General features: G+C 40.8%; 2 protein-coding genes across 3 annotated transcripts in view; both read right to left on the bottom strand.

The window, feature by feature from the left end:
• Positions 1 to 5,169: 5,169 nt before the first annotated feature.
• On the bottom strand, positions 5,170 to 15,422 carry LOC142495783 (uncharacterized). Its single transcript, XM_075601732.1, has 2 exons — positions 6,613 to 15,422; positions 5,170 to 6,247 (listed from the first exon to the last, which is right to left on the bottom strand). Exons 1-2 carry the CDS (start codon positions 6,659 to 6,661, stop codon positions 5,178 to 5,180), a joined length of 1,119 nt encoding a protein of 372 aa, XP_075457847.1. The 5' UTR covers positions 6,662 to 15,422; the 3' UTR covers positions 5,170 to 5,177.
• Positions 15,423 to 16,230: 808 nt separating this feature from the next.
• TGOLN2 (trans-golgi network protein 2) overlaps positions 16,231 to 17,677 on the bottom strand; it is a 14,902-nt gene continuing 13,455 nt past the window's right edge. For both annotated transcript variants that reach the window (XR_012801814.1, XM_075601731.1), the window contains one exon: positions 16,231 to 17,677. This exon is cut by the window's right edge and continues 718 nt beyond it. The gene's annotated coding sequence lies outside the window, so the exon portion shown is untranslated.

Raw genomic sequence — 17,677 nt, 5'->3', positions numbered from 1 at the left:
ATATCTCCAGTATGACTGATCATGGTATGTATATTTGCTGACATCTCTCATAAGATGTGCCTACCTCAATCTTCCTATAATTATTTGAAGTAAAAACCCAACATATTGGTTTAAACACAAATGTAACATACATGTACTTTCTGTATCATGTATATGCATTTAGCTACTCTTGAGGTTTCATGTGCATTGTATTAGAAAATGATTACTCCCATTTCATCACATTTTATGTATGTTTCCTTATAAATTCCATTAATGTAATATAGAGGTGTTTGGAGACAAGGGGATAACTCTACTTATTTGTTTACTTACGGGTGCTCATTCATCACGGATGAAATTGACTGATCATAACACTCCGTGCATGAATGCCTGTAATCACAACAATGCGTACTACATCTTATATTTAGCAATGTAGGTGTTTATTAATGTAAGGAATTAATAGTCAACATTAATTTAAATTTGTGACATGTGTATGTATAAGTCACACGTGTGTGGATGTGTCCTACATGTACCAAGTGTAAAACTGTTAACAGAAAAGACAATTTTGTCGCAAATGTTACTGTCATTTAGCATTTCTAATTTACCAATATGACAATGTTGGTAATATTTTTGGAATGTCAATCACGTCACTTCATCATTATCATGATGATAATTATCAAGTATTCTCACAATTGTAACGTCAATCACGTGCACATTAGCATAGACACACTTTTTAAGACAACTGTTTGTGTCTGTATCAATTTGTGTAGGATCCATGTATAACACCGACAAATGATAACAGCAGCTTTATTATGGTAGCTTATATCATCATATTGACTATACTATTTATTTTTAGAACGTTTAATAAACACAGTAAACTATAGTTAGTTAGGTTAATGAAATATACACAGAAACCTCATTCATTACATGATGTTGATGTCATATTCAGAACATCATGCATTGTAGGGGACCACAACATCTGGGCAATAACATTATTTGCTACAGTCCCAAACCATTTTATCAACATACCCATGTAACAAGAGATTTTTAACAATAAATGGCTAGTTGGTTGTAAGTGTCCTTTACATTGGGAGAAGGAGTGGCTCAGTGAGTAAAGACACACACTGGCACTGAGAGTTTGAAGCAGGGGAGTCTGGTTCAATTCCCGGTGTCGGCTCCTTGTGACCTTGGGCAAGTCACTTTATCTCCCTGTGCCTCAGGCGGCAAAAAATAAATTGTAAGTTCCACGGGCCAGGGACCTCAGCCTGAAAAATGTGTCTGTAAAGCGCTGCGTACAACTAGCAGCGCTATACATGAACATGCTCATATTATAATTATTATTATTGTTACATAGTTTCGACAGTCATACGTTCCATTACACAATAGAATACACAAATGTGTTAGCAGAGTGGGAATGGTTGTTATATATAAAACACACCATGCCATAAAATGCTAGTAGTAATTAAAGAACACTGAAGAAAAATTCATGAGGCACTCTTTTGCAACATCATTATGTTAATTAAGTGCTTATGCAATATAGGCATAAGGGTATCACATTTTTAATTGTTTGTTAATAAGCGCTGCAAGCAATATAAAATTAGTTCCATATGTAGTATCGTAGTCGGTGGCTCCTCCTCACAATCATCTCATATAAAGGTAGACTCTTCTGAAATCATACATTGATCCCATTGTATCTTCCCCGACATCTCTGAAATACAGCAAACACATGATGGTAAAAGATGGCACCTTACTATATATGTATCCGTGACAACGCGTTACACAGCTCTATATGATTGTGTACATACACACGTCAGTCACTTATATGTTAGAAGTACAAGTGTACTGCACCGACACACTTTATTCGAGCAAATACCCGGTATGTACCTGGCAGATACCTGGAATGCGCCACTCCTAACCTCTGACAAGCCCCGTTGCATTTGCCTTCCCAGCCTGGGTTCATGCCTGGCTGATGGGCGGCTGATCTGTTAAATGATAATGATTAGGATTTAATAGGCTGCAATGCTTCGCGTGTCTACCAGATGGCATAAATTCATGAATTGTAATGCAGTTTATATATATATACTGTGCAGTATTGCAGCCAGCGGGAATAAAATGCTTCAATCCCTGCTTGGAAAATAACTCAATGTACTCGGGCAGAAAACAGTCACAAACCTCAATACACCCGGGTATACCCGAATTCGTGGCACTAGCCAAGCTCGAATAAAGTGTGTCGCCAGTGTACATCAGTATGTAATTTTTCTTTAAATTGGTAGCAGCCATAACTATGTATATGAAGTGAACGTTGCCTGTATACTGAAAAATGTGTGCGCACATCTTAGTGTGCGCACGCACTTCACGCTTGGCTCCACTAACTGTTAGCGCATGCGCAAAACAAAGCGTACGTTGTGCGTTCAATACATGTTGAAAATACCAGTAAACATAAAATCTTTATTTAAAATACAATGAAGATGAAACTACATTCGTTCTAAACGAGTACATCTGTATTCTTTTTAAACAGACGTGTTTGGACAGAAAGCACGGCCGATAAAACAATGCGCAAATGCAATACGTGTGACGTCATGTTAAGCCAGCGTGAAACGCACGCTAACACTCCTCCCACTCAATTAACATTCGGCTAACGCCCAGTTGACGCCTACAAACACTGAGCCGCACGCATGACACACTGCAGTTACCGTTACTATAACAAAACATGACAGCCAATAGGCTTTGAGGCGCGCACGTCGCTTGGGGGCGGGACTTACATCCGTAATCCTTTTTAAGGACGCCTTGGCCCATGACAAGGGTCCCACGTCATACGTGGTGGACCCGGTTTTAAATGTTGTAGATGTTGCATGATAACAAAACAGGTATGTGTTAGAGTTATGGTAAAATGTTGCTAATATGTTTAAAGGGATAGGAAAGTACGTATATTTATTCCGTCAGCAATGTGTACTACTCTTTCAGGTTCTACTATATTGTATTAGGAAACAATTTCTTTGTGATCGCTACATGTTATGCAGTCTGCAATGTTACGCTGTATCCACGCATTGAAAGTGAAAATGGTGGTTACAAAAAAAAAAAAATTTTAAACGCAGAGTCAACGCATAACGGTTGTTATATTTACCATTCTTCTAGAATTAACTCTTCGTCTGCCTGCAACTGGTCGCTCCAGAAATGCAAGGCATTTTCATCCACGCTTGACCCAACCGCTGAATCCAGTATGACACATATCTCCTCCATGAAGCGCTCATAGGAATCGCCACTGCTTTCTTCAAACAATTGGTCCGGAGGTAGGTTCATTTCTTCGGGTACCCATTCCAATGCATTTTCAGCTGAAAGGCTTGCTACATAATCATAGTAGTTTTGTTCTTGTACAATGTGGGTTTCAGGAATGGAGGGTGCAGATATTGCAGCAGGTATCGATTCACACGGAACAGTAGTAGCGGATCCATTGCTATTGGCATTAGGAATAAATATGCCTTTAAGCACAATATGTGTGCCCTCTTTCACGGTGAAATGTTTTTCCTTGGCAATCTTCCAGAAACCATAGTTGTCTTCTAGCTTATCCTGCACACGTTCAAAACAGTCATTAGTTGATAAAGTGAATCTTACTGAGGAATTAAAATTGCGCGCATGCCCACGGTCTTGGTAATAAGGATATTTTGCTCGAATCAAATCATAGATTTGGCGTGTGCTCGCTTTGTGTCCGCAAGTTGTCAAAATAGCTTCTGATACCATGTATTTATACCCTAATTGCGGATTCATATTTTTAACGAATTCATCAGCCATTGCAGATTAGCACAAAAGATGTGTGCAGGTATCTGTTCTTTGCTCATAAAAATGAAACTGCTCAATGGCTAACAAATTCCTGTGTTTCCTTTTCAAGGTCAACAAAAGTATAAACTTTTACTCCTTATTTCAAACGCCAATTGGATCTGTAGTTTTAATTGGTTGAACATTTGTGGTTTCTGATAGCCGCTTGTGGGACAAACATGTATCCTTTTTTTATCTCGTTTCTGAAAACATTCCTACACTTTTAATTCAGTAACATTGAGTTTTCTTGAAAAATAACAAAGAGCACTGTGTGAAAATAGTGCTTAGACAGCCATATCAGTAAATACACACACCTGCAAAATGAAATGTTTCTTTCCCGCATACATTTCTGTGTGTATTTGAAAGTCTGGTTAACTCCCTGTCTGCATGAGTTTAAATACGTGTGTATATATATATATATATATATATATATATATATATATATATATATATATATATCTCTCTCATAAATATATATATATATAAAGTGTATATTGTACTATATGTATATTGTGTGTATATATATATATATATATATATATATATATATATATATATATATATATAATTTTTTTTTTTTTTTATATTGCAGGAGTACACACAACATATTGATGGCAGTAAGTAGGCCTTGTATGAAACCTATTTAAATGGTGATAAACATGAGTGAATTAAGTAATAAACATTTGTTTGCGCCCAATACTGTTAGAGGCTCACACTTAGTATAGTTCTCAAACATTAGGCCTGTATTATTAAAATACTGTGTTTTCACAAGGAAGCATGAAGTGTATGTTTTTTGTAAATACATCTATACCAGTTTAGATAGTACTATATATACATACACACACACACACACACACACACACAGTGTGTGTGTGTGTGTGCATATATCCATACATACTACATATATATATTAGTATACATTCAGAGATGTTCTTGAAACAAGAACACATAAATGATTAAAGGACAACATTACAATGCCCAAGCAAGGCAAAGGTAAGTAATATTTAACACATAATCCTGCTGTACACGTACAAGAAAGATGTTTGCAGTTAAATAGGTGTTTTTTTAATTGCATGTGAATAATATGCACATGCAATGATTACATCAAGTAACACACCCAAATGCAATGTTTTGCTGCAAAGTCAATGGCAGCTTCTCTAAACTTAGCAACTGGCTCCTGGTGGACCATTACTGAATACACGATTCATACATCAATATTAATAACACTATTCATTAATTACGACTGTTAAAATTTCCAAAACTTCACGTGTACAAGAACATACTTGAAAGTTTGGAAACAACACAGTCTTCAGCATACATACAATATTAATTAGATAATCTGAAGTCAACAAAACAAGGCCAAAGACATATTTAGTGAATTATAACATTTATTTTTTTTGTTCCTTTTGAGAGCGAGTAACAGGCCTGCTTGTTGTCTCTTGGATTTTCCTTTTTCTTTTTGCAGCAACTTTAGCCACAACAGAGCCACTTTGAGTGGCCTCTGGCACTTCACGGCCAGGGCTTGTGGCCAGTGACTCACCTACAGGGCTTGTGGCCAGTGACTCACCTACAGGGCTTTTGGGCAGTGACTCACCTACAGGGCTTTTGGGCAGTGACTCACCTACAGGGCTTTTGGGCAGTGACTCACCTACAGGGCTTTTGGGCAGTGACTCACCTACAGGGCTTTTGGCCAGTGACTCACCTACAGGGCTTTTGGGCAGTGACTCACCTACAGGGCTTTTGGGCAGTGACTGTTCACGGTCAGAGCTTGTGCCCACTGACACATGTGAGCAAGTTGGTAGACACTGCACAAGTGATGGTTGGTTTGTTTCATGTGTGTCTTTTTTTGTTTGTGTCCAAAAACTGGTCAGTAGTAACTGCTTGTGCTGTTTTGTTTTTGTCGCCTCCTTTGTAGGTGTCAGCTGCTGATTTTGTACAGATGGCAGCGGTAGGATGTCGTCAGGAACCTGCACAGCAATGTCTGCTACTTGACCGGTAACATTCGGACCTGGGGAATGAAGATCAGATGCATGTGGTGAAAACTGACCAGCATGTACAGATCCTGCCTGTGAGGTGTTCAAGTTGAATTGTGGTACATTAGTCATTCTCAAGTAATTTGCTTGGGTTTGCTGAACAACTAATGCTTCGAATGAGGTGTTGATTTTTTGCAACTGTTTAGGCACTTCAATGAAGACTCTGTGGAGATGTGCCAATTGTGATACTGTTTCTTCCTGCAGTGCAATCATCCTTTCCAGCACTGTCATCAGGTCAGAATGGCGACGATTTTCTGCTTCCACAATTTTTCCCTCAGAAGCTACAATTGCATCGTATGTGGTAGTTGCTGGACGATTTGGCGGTAAAACAGTTTCAATTGGAACCTCTTCATGGTCACTTGCTTGTATTTCTGTGTCTATGGCGGCATCATCATCATCATCATCATAATCCTCATCATCATGTTCTACAAATAAATGTACACATTATTAAATGGCATGTTAATCTCTGCTGTGTTACTATGTAATTCTACTGTGTCATAAGTAACACCTAACATGTTTCCATACGTTTTATAACCTCACATTAAAAACTACCTTGACTTACGAATAATGTTTGGACTCAGTATGAAATATGAATGAATGAAAACTTGCTCTAAACTCACAACTCCTACATGATAGTTCACATCACTAACACAATACATGTTGCCTTACACTTCATTTTCACTGACACTAAGTAATCCTATTTAAAGAAGATGTGCAAAACAAATAATGAACATGACAACATAACATATAGAAGTGCACATATTATATGGCCACCAACTGATACACTCACCTTCTAGGTATGTTGAGCTGCATGACCCAGGTGAAGACACTTGTTCCATCTCAGGTGACACGCAATGTCTTGTATATAAATGTATACCTTGTTCATTTATGTAACTGTATTTGTAACCATGTATTATTTGTTTTACTCTGTGCCCAGGACATACTTGAAAACGAGAGGTAACTCTCAATGTATTACTTCCTGGTAAAATATTTTATAAATAAATAATAAATAAACATGTCCTCCAGGGGCAACTATATATAACAATAACATTAGTTTTACATTTACATGTGTAAATATTGAACAAACACTTATTGTATGTTCTGTATTTATGATTACCTAACCGCATCAGTTCCTTAACCGAAAATGTGTGTGTGAAAGTGAACATAAATAGTTGTAATAACAATGTACATGCCTGTGTACTTAGAACTTTTGAGTTCCCTAACATACAACATACTATGTTTCTGCAGTAATGCGTGAGGATAAATAGATTACATTTGTACATAAAAATCATATGTTGTGTAGTGATATCAGTATCATAATGTACATAACTATCATGAGATGACCATTCACAATGGTTATCATGAAGGTGGTCATATTGCAAAAAGTTTTGTTTTTGGTACAGGATATGTGTGGTACATTAATAGAAGATGTGGCACACCTGAATGTGGCTGTCACTCAACAAGACAAGACATGCAGTGTGTGATAATGTGTCGTTGATAGTAGTTCAACTATAGATATGAGTGAACTAATGTGTGACGTACGCTTTGATAAGTAATGAGTTGTTGGGGCATTTAGTAGCTAGAGTTAAGCTTTCAAATGAGTGTGATTAACTTCAGTTGTGCTAGTCAGGTTGTAAGAACGTTATTCCCTTCCCCAAAAAGCCTAATCAGCCACACCTTTCAATTACTTCAAACAGGTGAAAATGGTGTGAACTAAGTTGACCCTAAAATGAGCCTGTAATTTGTGTGTGTGCTGAACCCCACCCCCTCTGTTGAAGTGTATGCTGTGATGAGATATTAATTGCAGCTGCTTTAACACAATGGTAGAGGAGCTAAATAGTCGTCTGCACTGTTTAAGTTATGAACACAATGACATAACATATGCTACGTGTGCCTCATTATGCTGTCTGTATATGACATAAAGCAAAAATGGACCTTTTCATAAACAACTATAGATGTGTTAGTGCAAGTGATGTTTGTAGGCCGTTGCATGCAATATATTTGATGCATGTTTAAAATAGGCAGTAATGTCGTGTTTGTAGGAGTAAAATAAATAAAATACACAATAATATTATACATATTTATGTTCTGTACCTGTAGGTAGTAATAATTTCTCATTATCAAGTGTTACACATGTGTGCTACCCTGTTGTTCCCCATCTTCGCCCACCATAAATTGCTTCCAATGCAGCAAAGCATTGTGGGAATTCACATGCAAATGAGCACGCAATGCAACGTGGTATATTAGTTACTGCTTTTAGTAGGACTACAACAGATATGTCTAATTTGACACACACACACACACTATATATATATATACATATGAGAGACAGAGAGACTCTCCTTCTTCCAATGGAAGAGCCTCCAAAAGCTGGCCACCAGCAAGCACGCCACCACCAGACACCCCATCAGCAACTGCGCCACCAGCAGCACTCCCAGCACCAGCACTCCCACTCCTAGCACCAGCACTCCCACTCCTAGCACCAGCACTCCCACTCCTAGCACCAGCACTCCCAGCACCAGCACTCCCAGCACCAGCACTCCCAGCAACAGCACTCCCAGCAACAGCACTCACACTCCCAGCAACAGCACTCACTCCCAGCAACAGCACTCCCACTCCCAGCAACACCACTCGCAGCACCAGCACTCCCACTCCCAGCAACACCACTCGCACTCCCAGCAACATCACTCCCCTGAACAGTACGTTCACTCCGACGCGTACTCGCACGAGTAGCACTCCCACTCCCACCAGCATCACTCTTCCCACGCTTTGCGGGCATACTTACAGCACTCACAAAAAACAGACAACAAATGTACAGCCAATCACACGAAACACTTCCACATATAAAACAAGACAAAGATGTAAACAAAACAACAAAGGACAAAGCTCTCCCAATACACAACAAGTCTCTCAGTCAATATGCAAATCTTCAATCACCAAGCTCTGTGCGTCTCTCTCTCTCTCACTCCCAACAACACAGAGAATGATTAGCAGTACACGTTGCCTTTAAATATGGCGCGCTATCCAATACATGCTTGTTTCGCCTGATTCAGCAAGATTTGTGATTGGGCAACCTAACAGCACCCCGCCATGCACGCCGATACACCTGTGTGTGATCGGCTAATCATCGTGAGAGTGGGCGGATTTGTTTTCGGCTTGATTTTGAATGTATTCGGCACTTACTGCATACGGAGAGGAAAAATCGCCAATAACATGACTAATCGGTAAGCTTGCCGATTTCACATAATCGTCGCTTACTGCATGAGGCCCTTAGTTTGGCATAGGTTTTGGATGTCAGGGTATCAATGTGCAACCCAAAGTTAAATGGGAGGCAAACCATATGCCCAAATATTTGAAACTAGTAACAGGGGCTAGGATAGAGTTGGCTCTGATCTGGAGCTCATTCATTGGAAGCTTTAGAAATGTAGCCTTGGTCCCAAATACCATTGTTAGTCTTGTAAGATTTTAAAGACAGTTTGCTTAGGGAAATCCAATTTGCAACTCTCAAAAAGTCAGATTGAAGTACGTGTCCAAGGTCGGAGAGGTTAGGGCTGTGTGCATATAAGGTTGTGTCATCCGCATACATGTGTATTGAAGCTCCCTTACAAGCTGTAGGAAGATCATTGATGAACACTGTCACGGTAGCTAGTGACAGGGTATAATATATATCAAAATATCTGGGTTGAATTGAACACGACTTAGATATAATAAATATAGTTTATTCCTTAAAGAAGGAGAACACACAAGATGATACAAATAACAGACAAGAAATGGACACTTACTTAAGGGTTGGACAATGAAGCAATCAGGTACAGGATTGGCAATTCATTCAGCAATACAGGTTCAGATGAAGATATCACGAAAAAGTACGAGACACTGGGCATAGAGCTTACACTCGTTTATATAGTTTTACTCCTATACCCTGGCATTGAGTGTGAGTCATTGGAGGACAATTATCTGCACCCAATCATTCCTTGCCACCTCACTTGAGAGGCACAGTAATACCTGCCCACTGGGTGAATATTATTCTACTGCGTCTGAAAGTCTGCTTGGGCCAGGAAACCCTTTGTCCCAAGGTGTGAAACACAACACTTATCATAAAGTACCCACGTCCTGCTTTCCTTTGTGCTAGCATACACAAGCAGGGTGGGAGAGCCTTTGATCAGGGGGTTTATTGTAGACCACTTGTCTCCCCCCTGAGCATTAACATACCATATGGGCTCTGGGTTTTTATACCAGACCCAAAATACAATATTCTTTAATATCTACACATATTAAAATAATCAGTTCTGTGGGTCTGAGCGGGCTGAAATTTGCCAGGTCCTCATGCCGGAGGACCCTTGCCATCGTGGCCAAATATCAGCCTTCCACGACCCCCAGAACCGGAGATACAAAAAACAAGTTAAAATCCCCTATTAACTTTAATGCAGGATTCTCCGCTATAAGCTAAAAGAAATCTCTGCGTTTCACTCTCCCATTGAAATCAATGAGCTCCGCCGCTATAGGCTTTCAGTGGAGCGACTCCGCCATTGAAGTCAATGGGGCAATCACAATTTTCACATTTGCTCATACTCCGTCTGGTTGATCGGAGAGGGCTGGTAATGGCCATTGCAGTCATGCCGGAACAGTGACTACCTGCGACCAAAATCCCAGCCCTCTGGTACTCACAGAACCGGAGATATAGGCTTACACTTTTCACACTTTCGGACTTAGCCGTTTCAAAGCCACGCGGCTTTCCTCCATTAGAATCAATATGGCCGGCGCCTCCATAGGAAATGCATGGGCCGGCGCCGCCATAGGATTCAATGGGACCTCCGCTCCCATTAGTCAATGGCGCGACCCTCGTGGCGAGCGCGACCCTTTACGGAGGTCCTTCATTCTCGGACCCGGTGGTGGTCGAGTGCAGGGGTTCCTAGGGTCTAGGGGCAAAAATAATTTTATTCCTGGGTGCCCTAGAACCTAAGTTTCCCACGCCAATTGTGATTGAACTTGGCCTAATGTGATCAATGCTCTTTTTTAGACAATGTATCCGCTTCTGCGGTTTGAATGGCTGCCAACCCGTTCCTGGAGGTCGGCGTCGAGGAATCCCCATTGAAATGAATGGCTTCATTGACTTACAATGGGGAACCGCCGCTCCTCCTCTCGGGTGCCACCTGCATGTCTTCTGATGAAAATGGGCCCAAATCGCCAGTTTCCCCATAGGATCGTATGGAGCTGCAAAATGGAGCCTGCAAATGGAACAAAGGGCTATAATCACTCCTTAACTATTAACCCTTTCCCTCCCGCATCGAGCCCAGTGTATGTGTTGGTGCAGACACTGGAATGGGAACAATACACATTTACAGGGGAATACACATTTGGGTGCTGAAGCAGGGTAAAAAAACATTACTGGACCGCAGTCCAGTTAACCCCTTGCTTCCCAAGTGAGAGCAGGGGGTGGCCAAATGGGGTGTAACCCCTTTAATACCAGGCCAAACCCCCTCTCCCATGACAAACACTTAGAAGAGTAGAGGCCCCAGAACAGAGCCTTGCGGGACACCGGAGGTGATATCCAAGAGGTTGGAGTTAGTGCCCGAGATAGACACATGTTGGGATCTACCTTATAGGTAGGAATGAAAGCAGTTTAAAGCATGCTTTCTTATTCCAGAGCACGGGAGTTTGTTTAGCAAGATAACATGATCAACAGTATCAAAAGCCTTTGCAAAATCTAGAAATAGTGCACCAGTAAGTTGTCCCAGTTCCATTCCCCACTGGATCTCATTGCAAACTTTTAGGAGGGTAGTTACCGTGGAGAGTTTTGGGGAAAAGCCAGATTGGAATAGGCTAGGGAAATTTGTCATGGTGTAGTAATCGCTTAATTGGGAGTGAACACATTTTTCCATGACTTTGGATAGTATTGGGAGAAGAGAGATTGGCCTGTAGTTTAGAGACAGTGTTTTAGTCCCCACTTTTGAAGATTGGGACAACTCTGACAGTTTTCCTTGTCTTAGGGATATGGCCTGCAGACAGAATAGAGTTGATTAGGGAAGCAAGCGGTTTGGCAATGGCTGGGGTACCAAGTCGTAGGAACTTAGATTGCAGTAGGTCAGGTCTACATTGGCTGCTAACTTTTAATTTGAAGAGCACTTGTGTAATCTCCTCTTCAGACACTGGGCCAAATTGAAAATTGGGGGCAGTGTTGGGAGAGGGTGTGGCTATAGGGGTATTCCCATAATGAGGTTCATGTTTGTAGTTCGGGTTGCATTTCACTAATAAGTTAGTAGCACACCCCACAAAGTATTCTTTGAATGCATTTGCAATGTCAGTGGGATTTGTCAGAGTAATATCCTCCTTAATGATATTACATTGTTGTTGATGGCTAGAAGATATTGTTGATAACCTTCCAGAAATTAGCTGGGTTTCATGTATTCTGGTGAAGATCCTGGGTAGTGCCAGTTACTTTGTAGCTTTTCCACAAGGCATCCCTAAGATGGTAGAGCAATATAAGGTTGGTTGTTACCCACGGAAAGTTGGCCTCCGTACTCTTATTCTGCGTAGTTGAGCATGGGTATCACAGAGTTTTAAGAGCTCAAATTGGAAATAGTTGAGTGTGGAATTGGGGTCGGGAATTAAATTGATTCTGTACCAAGGGCAGCTGGCAAGATCAGCCAGAAACGGTTGTGGGTTAAAGTTTCTAAATGTTCCAGTGAGAAGAACTTTAAGACTTGATTGGGGTGGTATGATTTTCCATACACAGTTCACTATTGCATTGTTACTGAAAATGTCAGGTAGGATGCCAGAGGATTGGATTCTGCTGGGACTAGGAGGAGAGAATCCAGTCTAGCAAGGAATGGTTATGAAATTTCAGGTTTGTCCGTGTGGGTTGGGAAATTAGTTGCGTTATGTTAAGTGACTTTTGTATCTGGATTTTCTTGTTTTTAGTGTCGAGCCAATTGTACTTGTAATTGCCAAGATCTAGAAGCTCACTCTTCCCATTCAGAGAGGAAATCGAGCCAAGAAACTGGATGATATCAATCAGGGATTGTAGGGGGGCGGTAGAAGCCAGTAATAAGAACGGGCTTAGAAAAGGGGAGGCAGATTTTGCCAAATAGGATTTCAAAAGAGGATGGGCTTGGGGAGTCTTTTAGCAGTGTAAATTGTAAGGTGTCTGTAATATAAAATAACACCCCTACTCTCTTTGATTTGTCTTTCCTAGAAATCGAGTATCCCTGAATAGAGTTAGTTGGATTTATTCTGTCCCTCTCTATCTATGGGAATAATTCTATACATGCCAGAAGGGCTGTTCCCCGGCAAAAAATCCCTATTGAAGTAAATTGGAATTCTTGGACATGACCTGTGAAACGGATACTTCAGTGCATATAGAATAAGGCTCTACGTATCACTCTTTCCCAGGTTTCTACAACTGGCGGTTCGCAGGTCAAATGCAGCCCATAGTCACACTATACACACTGCTCCTGCTAGTTCCATACTAGTTGCTTAAGCGGCTGAGTGCAGTTTTTCCACACTGAAACGGACTCAGAAATGAAGGTAATGTAAATATACATGATACAGATGTTATATTCTTGCAAGATGTTAAATTACAGTCATTTTCAAGTTTTTTTATGCATCTAAAATTACAACAAGCTTGTGGCCCTTCTGTTATGAAAGGGGTTCTGATCTGGACCCTCTGGAGAACTAGATGAAGTAACCCTGCTTCTATATCCCTTCCTTTCATCTTTGCCGCTGTATGTCCTGTCCTTCCCTAGCTCCTCGTGTAAATCTTGAAGCCCCCAGGCTGGGAAACACTGGCATAATCTGTGGTTCTTTCATTATCTTAACTTGCGTAGCCCTGCTACAGACAGAAGGAACACTCCTTTTATGAGCTGATCCAAAACCGTACAGCGAGCCCTCTCACGGACTTTGGCCTCTTAGTCATAGTCTTGATGACTCCTATGTATGCCAAATGCAACTGCAGACTTTTTTTTTTTTATTATTATTCATTATTCCCAGCCCAAAGTTTTGATAATGAGAAAACTACTGACTCAGCAAAAAAAATAAGAGACGAGTGGTATTAATCAACGCCATTTATTGATTCCAACCAAAAACAAAAACATATACGCAGAGCAGCACCCACTTCCCAAGGACCAGGGAAAGTTCCCTGCCTGCACAGCTGTGGCATTTGGAAAGTGTTGCGCTTTGGCATGAGCAGGGGTGCATTAGGACTGAAGGTGAAACAAAAACAACGTCCTTTTATTAACCCCTTCCTTCACTGCGACACACCGCTGGAGCAATGTATACATATCTAACGTGGAGAGTGATGCGGTGCAGGCCCCTCTGAGCGTGAAATCATAGTGAAGCAGTGATGGAATAAGTGCCTTATGGGCATGCACACTTCCAGCTACAGTCTCCAGCGAACTGCTCAGTGCTGTTATTACAGGGGTTGCGGGCGGATAGGAATTTAAATTGTGAGCCTCCTAAAGGGGCAGTTTCTGTTAGTTTCATATATTAAAAAAAAAATGTTTTTGTTGACACTCGTCAACAAGCCAGTAGAACTCAAGATATCAGCGGCATTTTCTCAATTTATCGGGGGAGCAGGAAGGGGGGGGGAGAGAACATGGCTGCCATTTTTTTTTTGCAAGCTAACTACTGAATTAGTATAATATATATATTTTACGATACCATTATTTAATAATATATATCATAATTTTTCTAAGGAATATATATATATATCCAATAAAGAATATCACTTGTGAGCACATTCACATGTCTTAGGCCGAGTCCATGGTGCCTCAGCCCGTGCGGAGGCGCGCTGAGGGAAAGCGGGTGCTTTCCCTGGCCTTGGTTAGCGCGCCGTCCGGGGGCATGTCAGGGGGCGGGCCAGTGACATCATGGAGCTGGTTCGCCCTCATTGGGCGAACCGCTCATGTGACCGGCCCTGCGCTCCAATGAGCGCGAAAATTTAACATTTTGCTAAGACTTACGCACGCTTGCGTAAGCGAGCCCCTGCAAAAGCCGCTCTCATTGCGGCTGCAGGGGCTCACTGCCGAGCAGCAGCACGCCTCAGCACGGGTCAGCGCATAAGCGCTGACCATACCCGAGGCCTTAGACAGGTCTGCAACCTTGTCTTTCAACCATTATCCCCAAGCATAAAGTGCTCCCACTGCAGCAAGGGATTCTGGGAAATTACATGCAAATGAACAGACAATGTGTCACCTTTTGCCTGGAATATCCATTCACATGAAGTCCTATGATCCTACGATCTAGGTTTACCATACATTTAAGCTGATGTATCGCCATGTGAAAGGATATTCCCAGCAAAAGGTGACACGTATGCTCATTTGCATGTCATTTCCCAGAATCCCTTGCTGCAGTGGGAGCACTGTATGCGAGGTGATAATGGTTGAAAGGCAGGGTTGCAGACCTGTCTAAGACATTTGAATGTGCTCACAAGTTATATTCTTTATTGGCTATATGCTAACGGTGGAGGTTTTGTGTTGCCTTTTTCACCCACCATATACATATACAGACAAAATACAAAAAGGCTCAAATCAGAGACAACAGGTGGTTGAATGTCTAACACCTGTGGGATAAATACGTAGAATATCCTTATAAGAATCCAGGACGAGATTTGATCTATAAAAGAGAAAAATGCCAATATAGTGAAGTGCGTTTTATCATTTAAATAAAGCGCAAGAAAAGTGGCTACTTACAATGTAGCTGAAAAAAACAGGCATGTAAGGATAAAAGTCAGATGAAGTCTTTCACAGACCAAACTGGTAGGTGAGGGTCTCTAAATAGATCTCCCTGTCTGTCTGAAGTAAGGAATTTTTATTCGCCTGCTTGTGCTGCAAAGCCTTATTCAAGGCAATTGGGACTGTGTAGTTCACTTTCAACCATGGGAACTTCAGTGCTTATGAACACAGTGTGTAACCTGAGAGGAGTACCTGACATCACCAGCCTCTCTGTTGCAATCACAGAAAGGATTTTATCCTTACATGCCTGTTTATTTCAGCTACATTGTAAGTAGCCACTTTTCTTGCGCTTTATTTATATGATAAAATGCACTTCACTATATTGGCATTTTTCTCTTTTATAGATCATATCTCGTCCTGGATTCTTATAAGGATATTCTACGTATTTATCCCACAGGTGTTATACATTCAACCACCTGTTGTCTCTGATTTGCGTCTTTTGTATTTTGTATATTATTGGTGTTGTGTACATCCATCATCCATTACGTCAGAACTCATTTGACACCATTTTACTATTGTTGATAATTAGTTTTGCACTCGCTCTCTCTTTTTTTTTAATATAAAATAAAAGTAAATAGTTTCAGAGTATTTCTCAACCCCTCTGATTGGCCCTCCCTCCTGTTCATCTGTCTTCACAGCTCTTTATAATGTTCCGTTCACTCATTGGGGAAGCTCAGTTCACAGTTTTACTCCTTGTTGTCTTTCAGTTTTATTTATTTTTTAACATATCACTTTATAACAGGGATAACCAACTAGAGGAACATGTCGTGCAGGGTATTCAGGCTCACATCACGTGTCTCATGTGTGAGACACACTCTAATCACACTAGAGGAAAGTGAAACTCACCCTACATACGGTGTAGTAATAATGTTTAATGCATTACAAAGCAATGTTTAGGTATGTGCAAAACAAGCTGCTTTTTGTGAAGAGATTAACCCCTTCGTCACTTGCAAAATTAACAACACCCCATGGTGGCTATAAAGAAAAGAAAAAATAGTGGTTATTGGCACAGTATTGGCACAAACCGTTTGCCAAACACTGCAAACACATTAACAGGCTGCCCCATTAATCCCTGAGCAGTTTCAGCACCTCTCCTTCTATAAACATGGGAAGTATCCTGAATGACAAAGGCAAGATGTACCAAGAGCCTCAGAAATCACTACTACCACCACAGACCTCTGTAGAAATTATGTTATTTTTTTTTAGGGGGTTGGTTTAACACATTAATTTCTAAAAATAAAATATGAAGATATTTTGAAAAATCTGCATAACCTAACAAATTAACAGAGAAAGTTAGGGGGTACGTACATACAGAATGTGCAATATTCAAGCCGATTTGACACTAAAACATCTATAATAGAACAAAAAGAAACAATTTCTACACCTGCAATGCACACAACGTCCACAGCGTAGTGCAACTGAACCATAAATTACAATAGATCTCTTCCCCTCCCCAATAAATATATAAGCTATATATATTTATTTCTACCATACCTTACTCTTGTACCATCCCCTACTCCCACGCACCCCCCTGGTTCCAAGCAAAAAGAGGATTTACACTTTATTTTATACAATCCAGGGAGGGAGAAAGTGACCGAAATGGCCATCAGGTTCACTGATAGAAAGCCGCAACATCATCTTCCGAATGACATTGCAACTTTCTATTGGTCGCTAAGGTACTGCGAGATAAAAAAAAAAAACAACTGTGAGCAGCGCAGACTGCTGCTTTAATAACTGGGGTTATGTATCCATATAATTCTTCACCATTGCCTCCTATCGCTATAGATAGATATAGATGCTCTTTATAATTCCTACTGACCCAAATAGCTGCTCCTTGTTACTTCTATATACCCCTCCCTATAACTCCCCCTATTATCCTATTGCTGCAAACAAATGCTCCCTAGAACACTTCCTGTTGCCCTAGATAACCCCTCCCCATAAAGCCTCCCACTACCCCATCCATATGCTCCCTATACCTCGTCTAAGTGTTCCCAAAAGGAATCTAACACAAAAAGGGACAAAATAGAAATGCACAGTCTGAAGATTTCTGTGCTAAATATACAGCTATGCCTCTGTCCACAGGAAGAAGTGACGTATAATAGAGGATAAGCTCTGGCTGCTACA

Source organism: Ascaphus truei, chromosome 5 (assembly GCF_040206685.1).
Source record: "Ascaphus truei isolate aAscTru1 chromosome 5, aAscTru1.hap1, whole genome shotgun sequence".
In the NCBI taxonomy this organism is placed as follows: domain Eukaryota; kingdom Metazoa; phylum Chordata; class Amphibia; order Anura; family Ascaphidae; genus Ascaphus; species Ascaphus truei.
The sequence above is the reverse complement of the archived record's forward strand: the minus strand, read 5'-3'. Positions and strand labels throughout refer to the sequence as shown.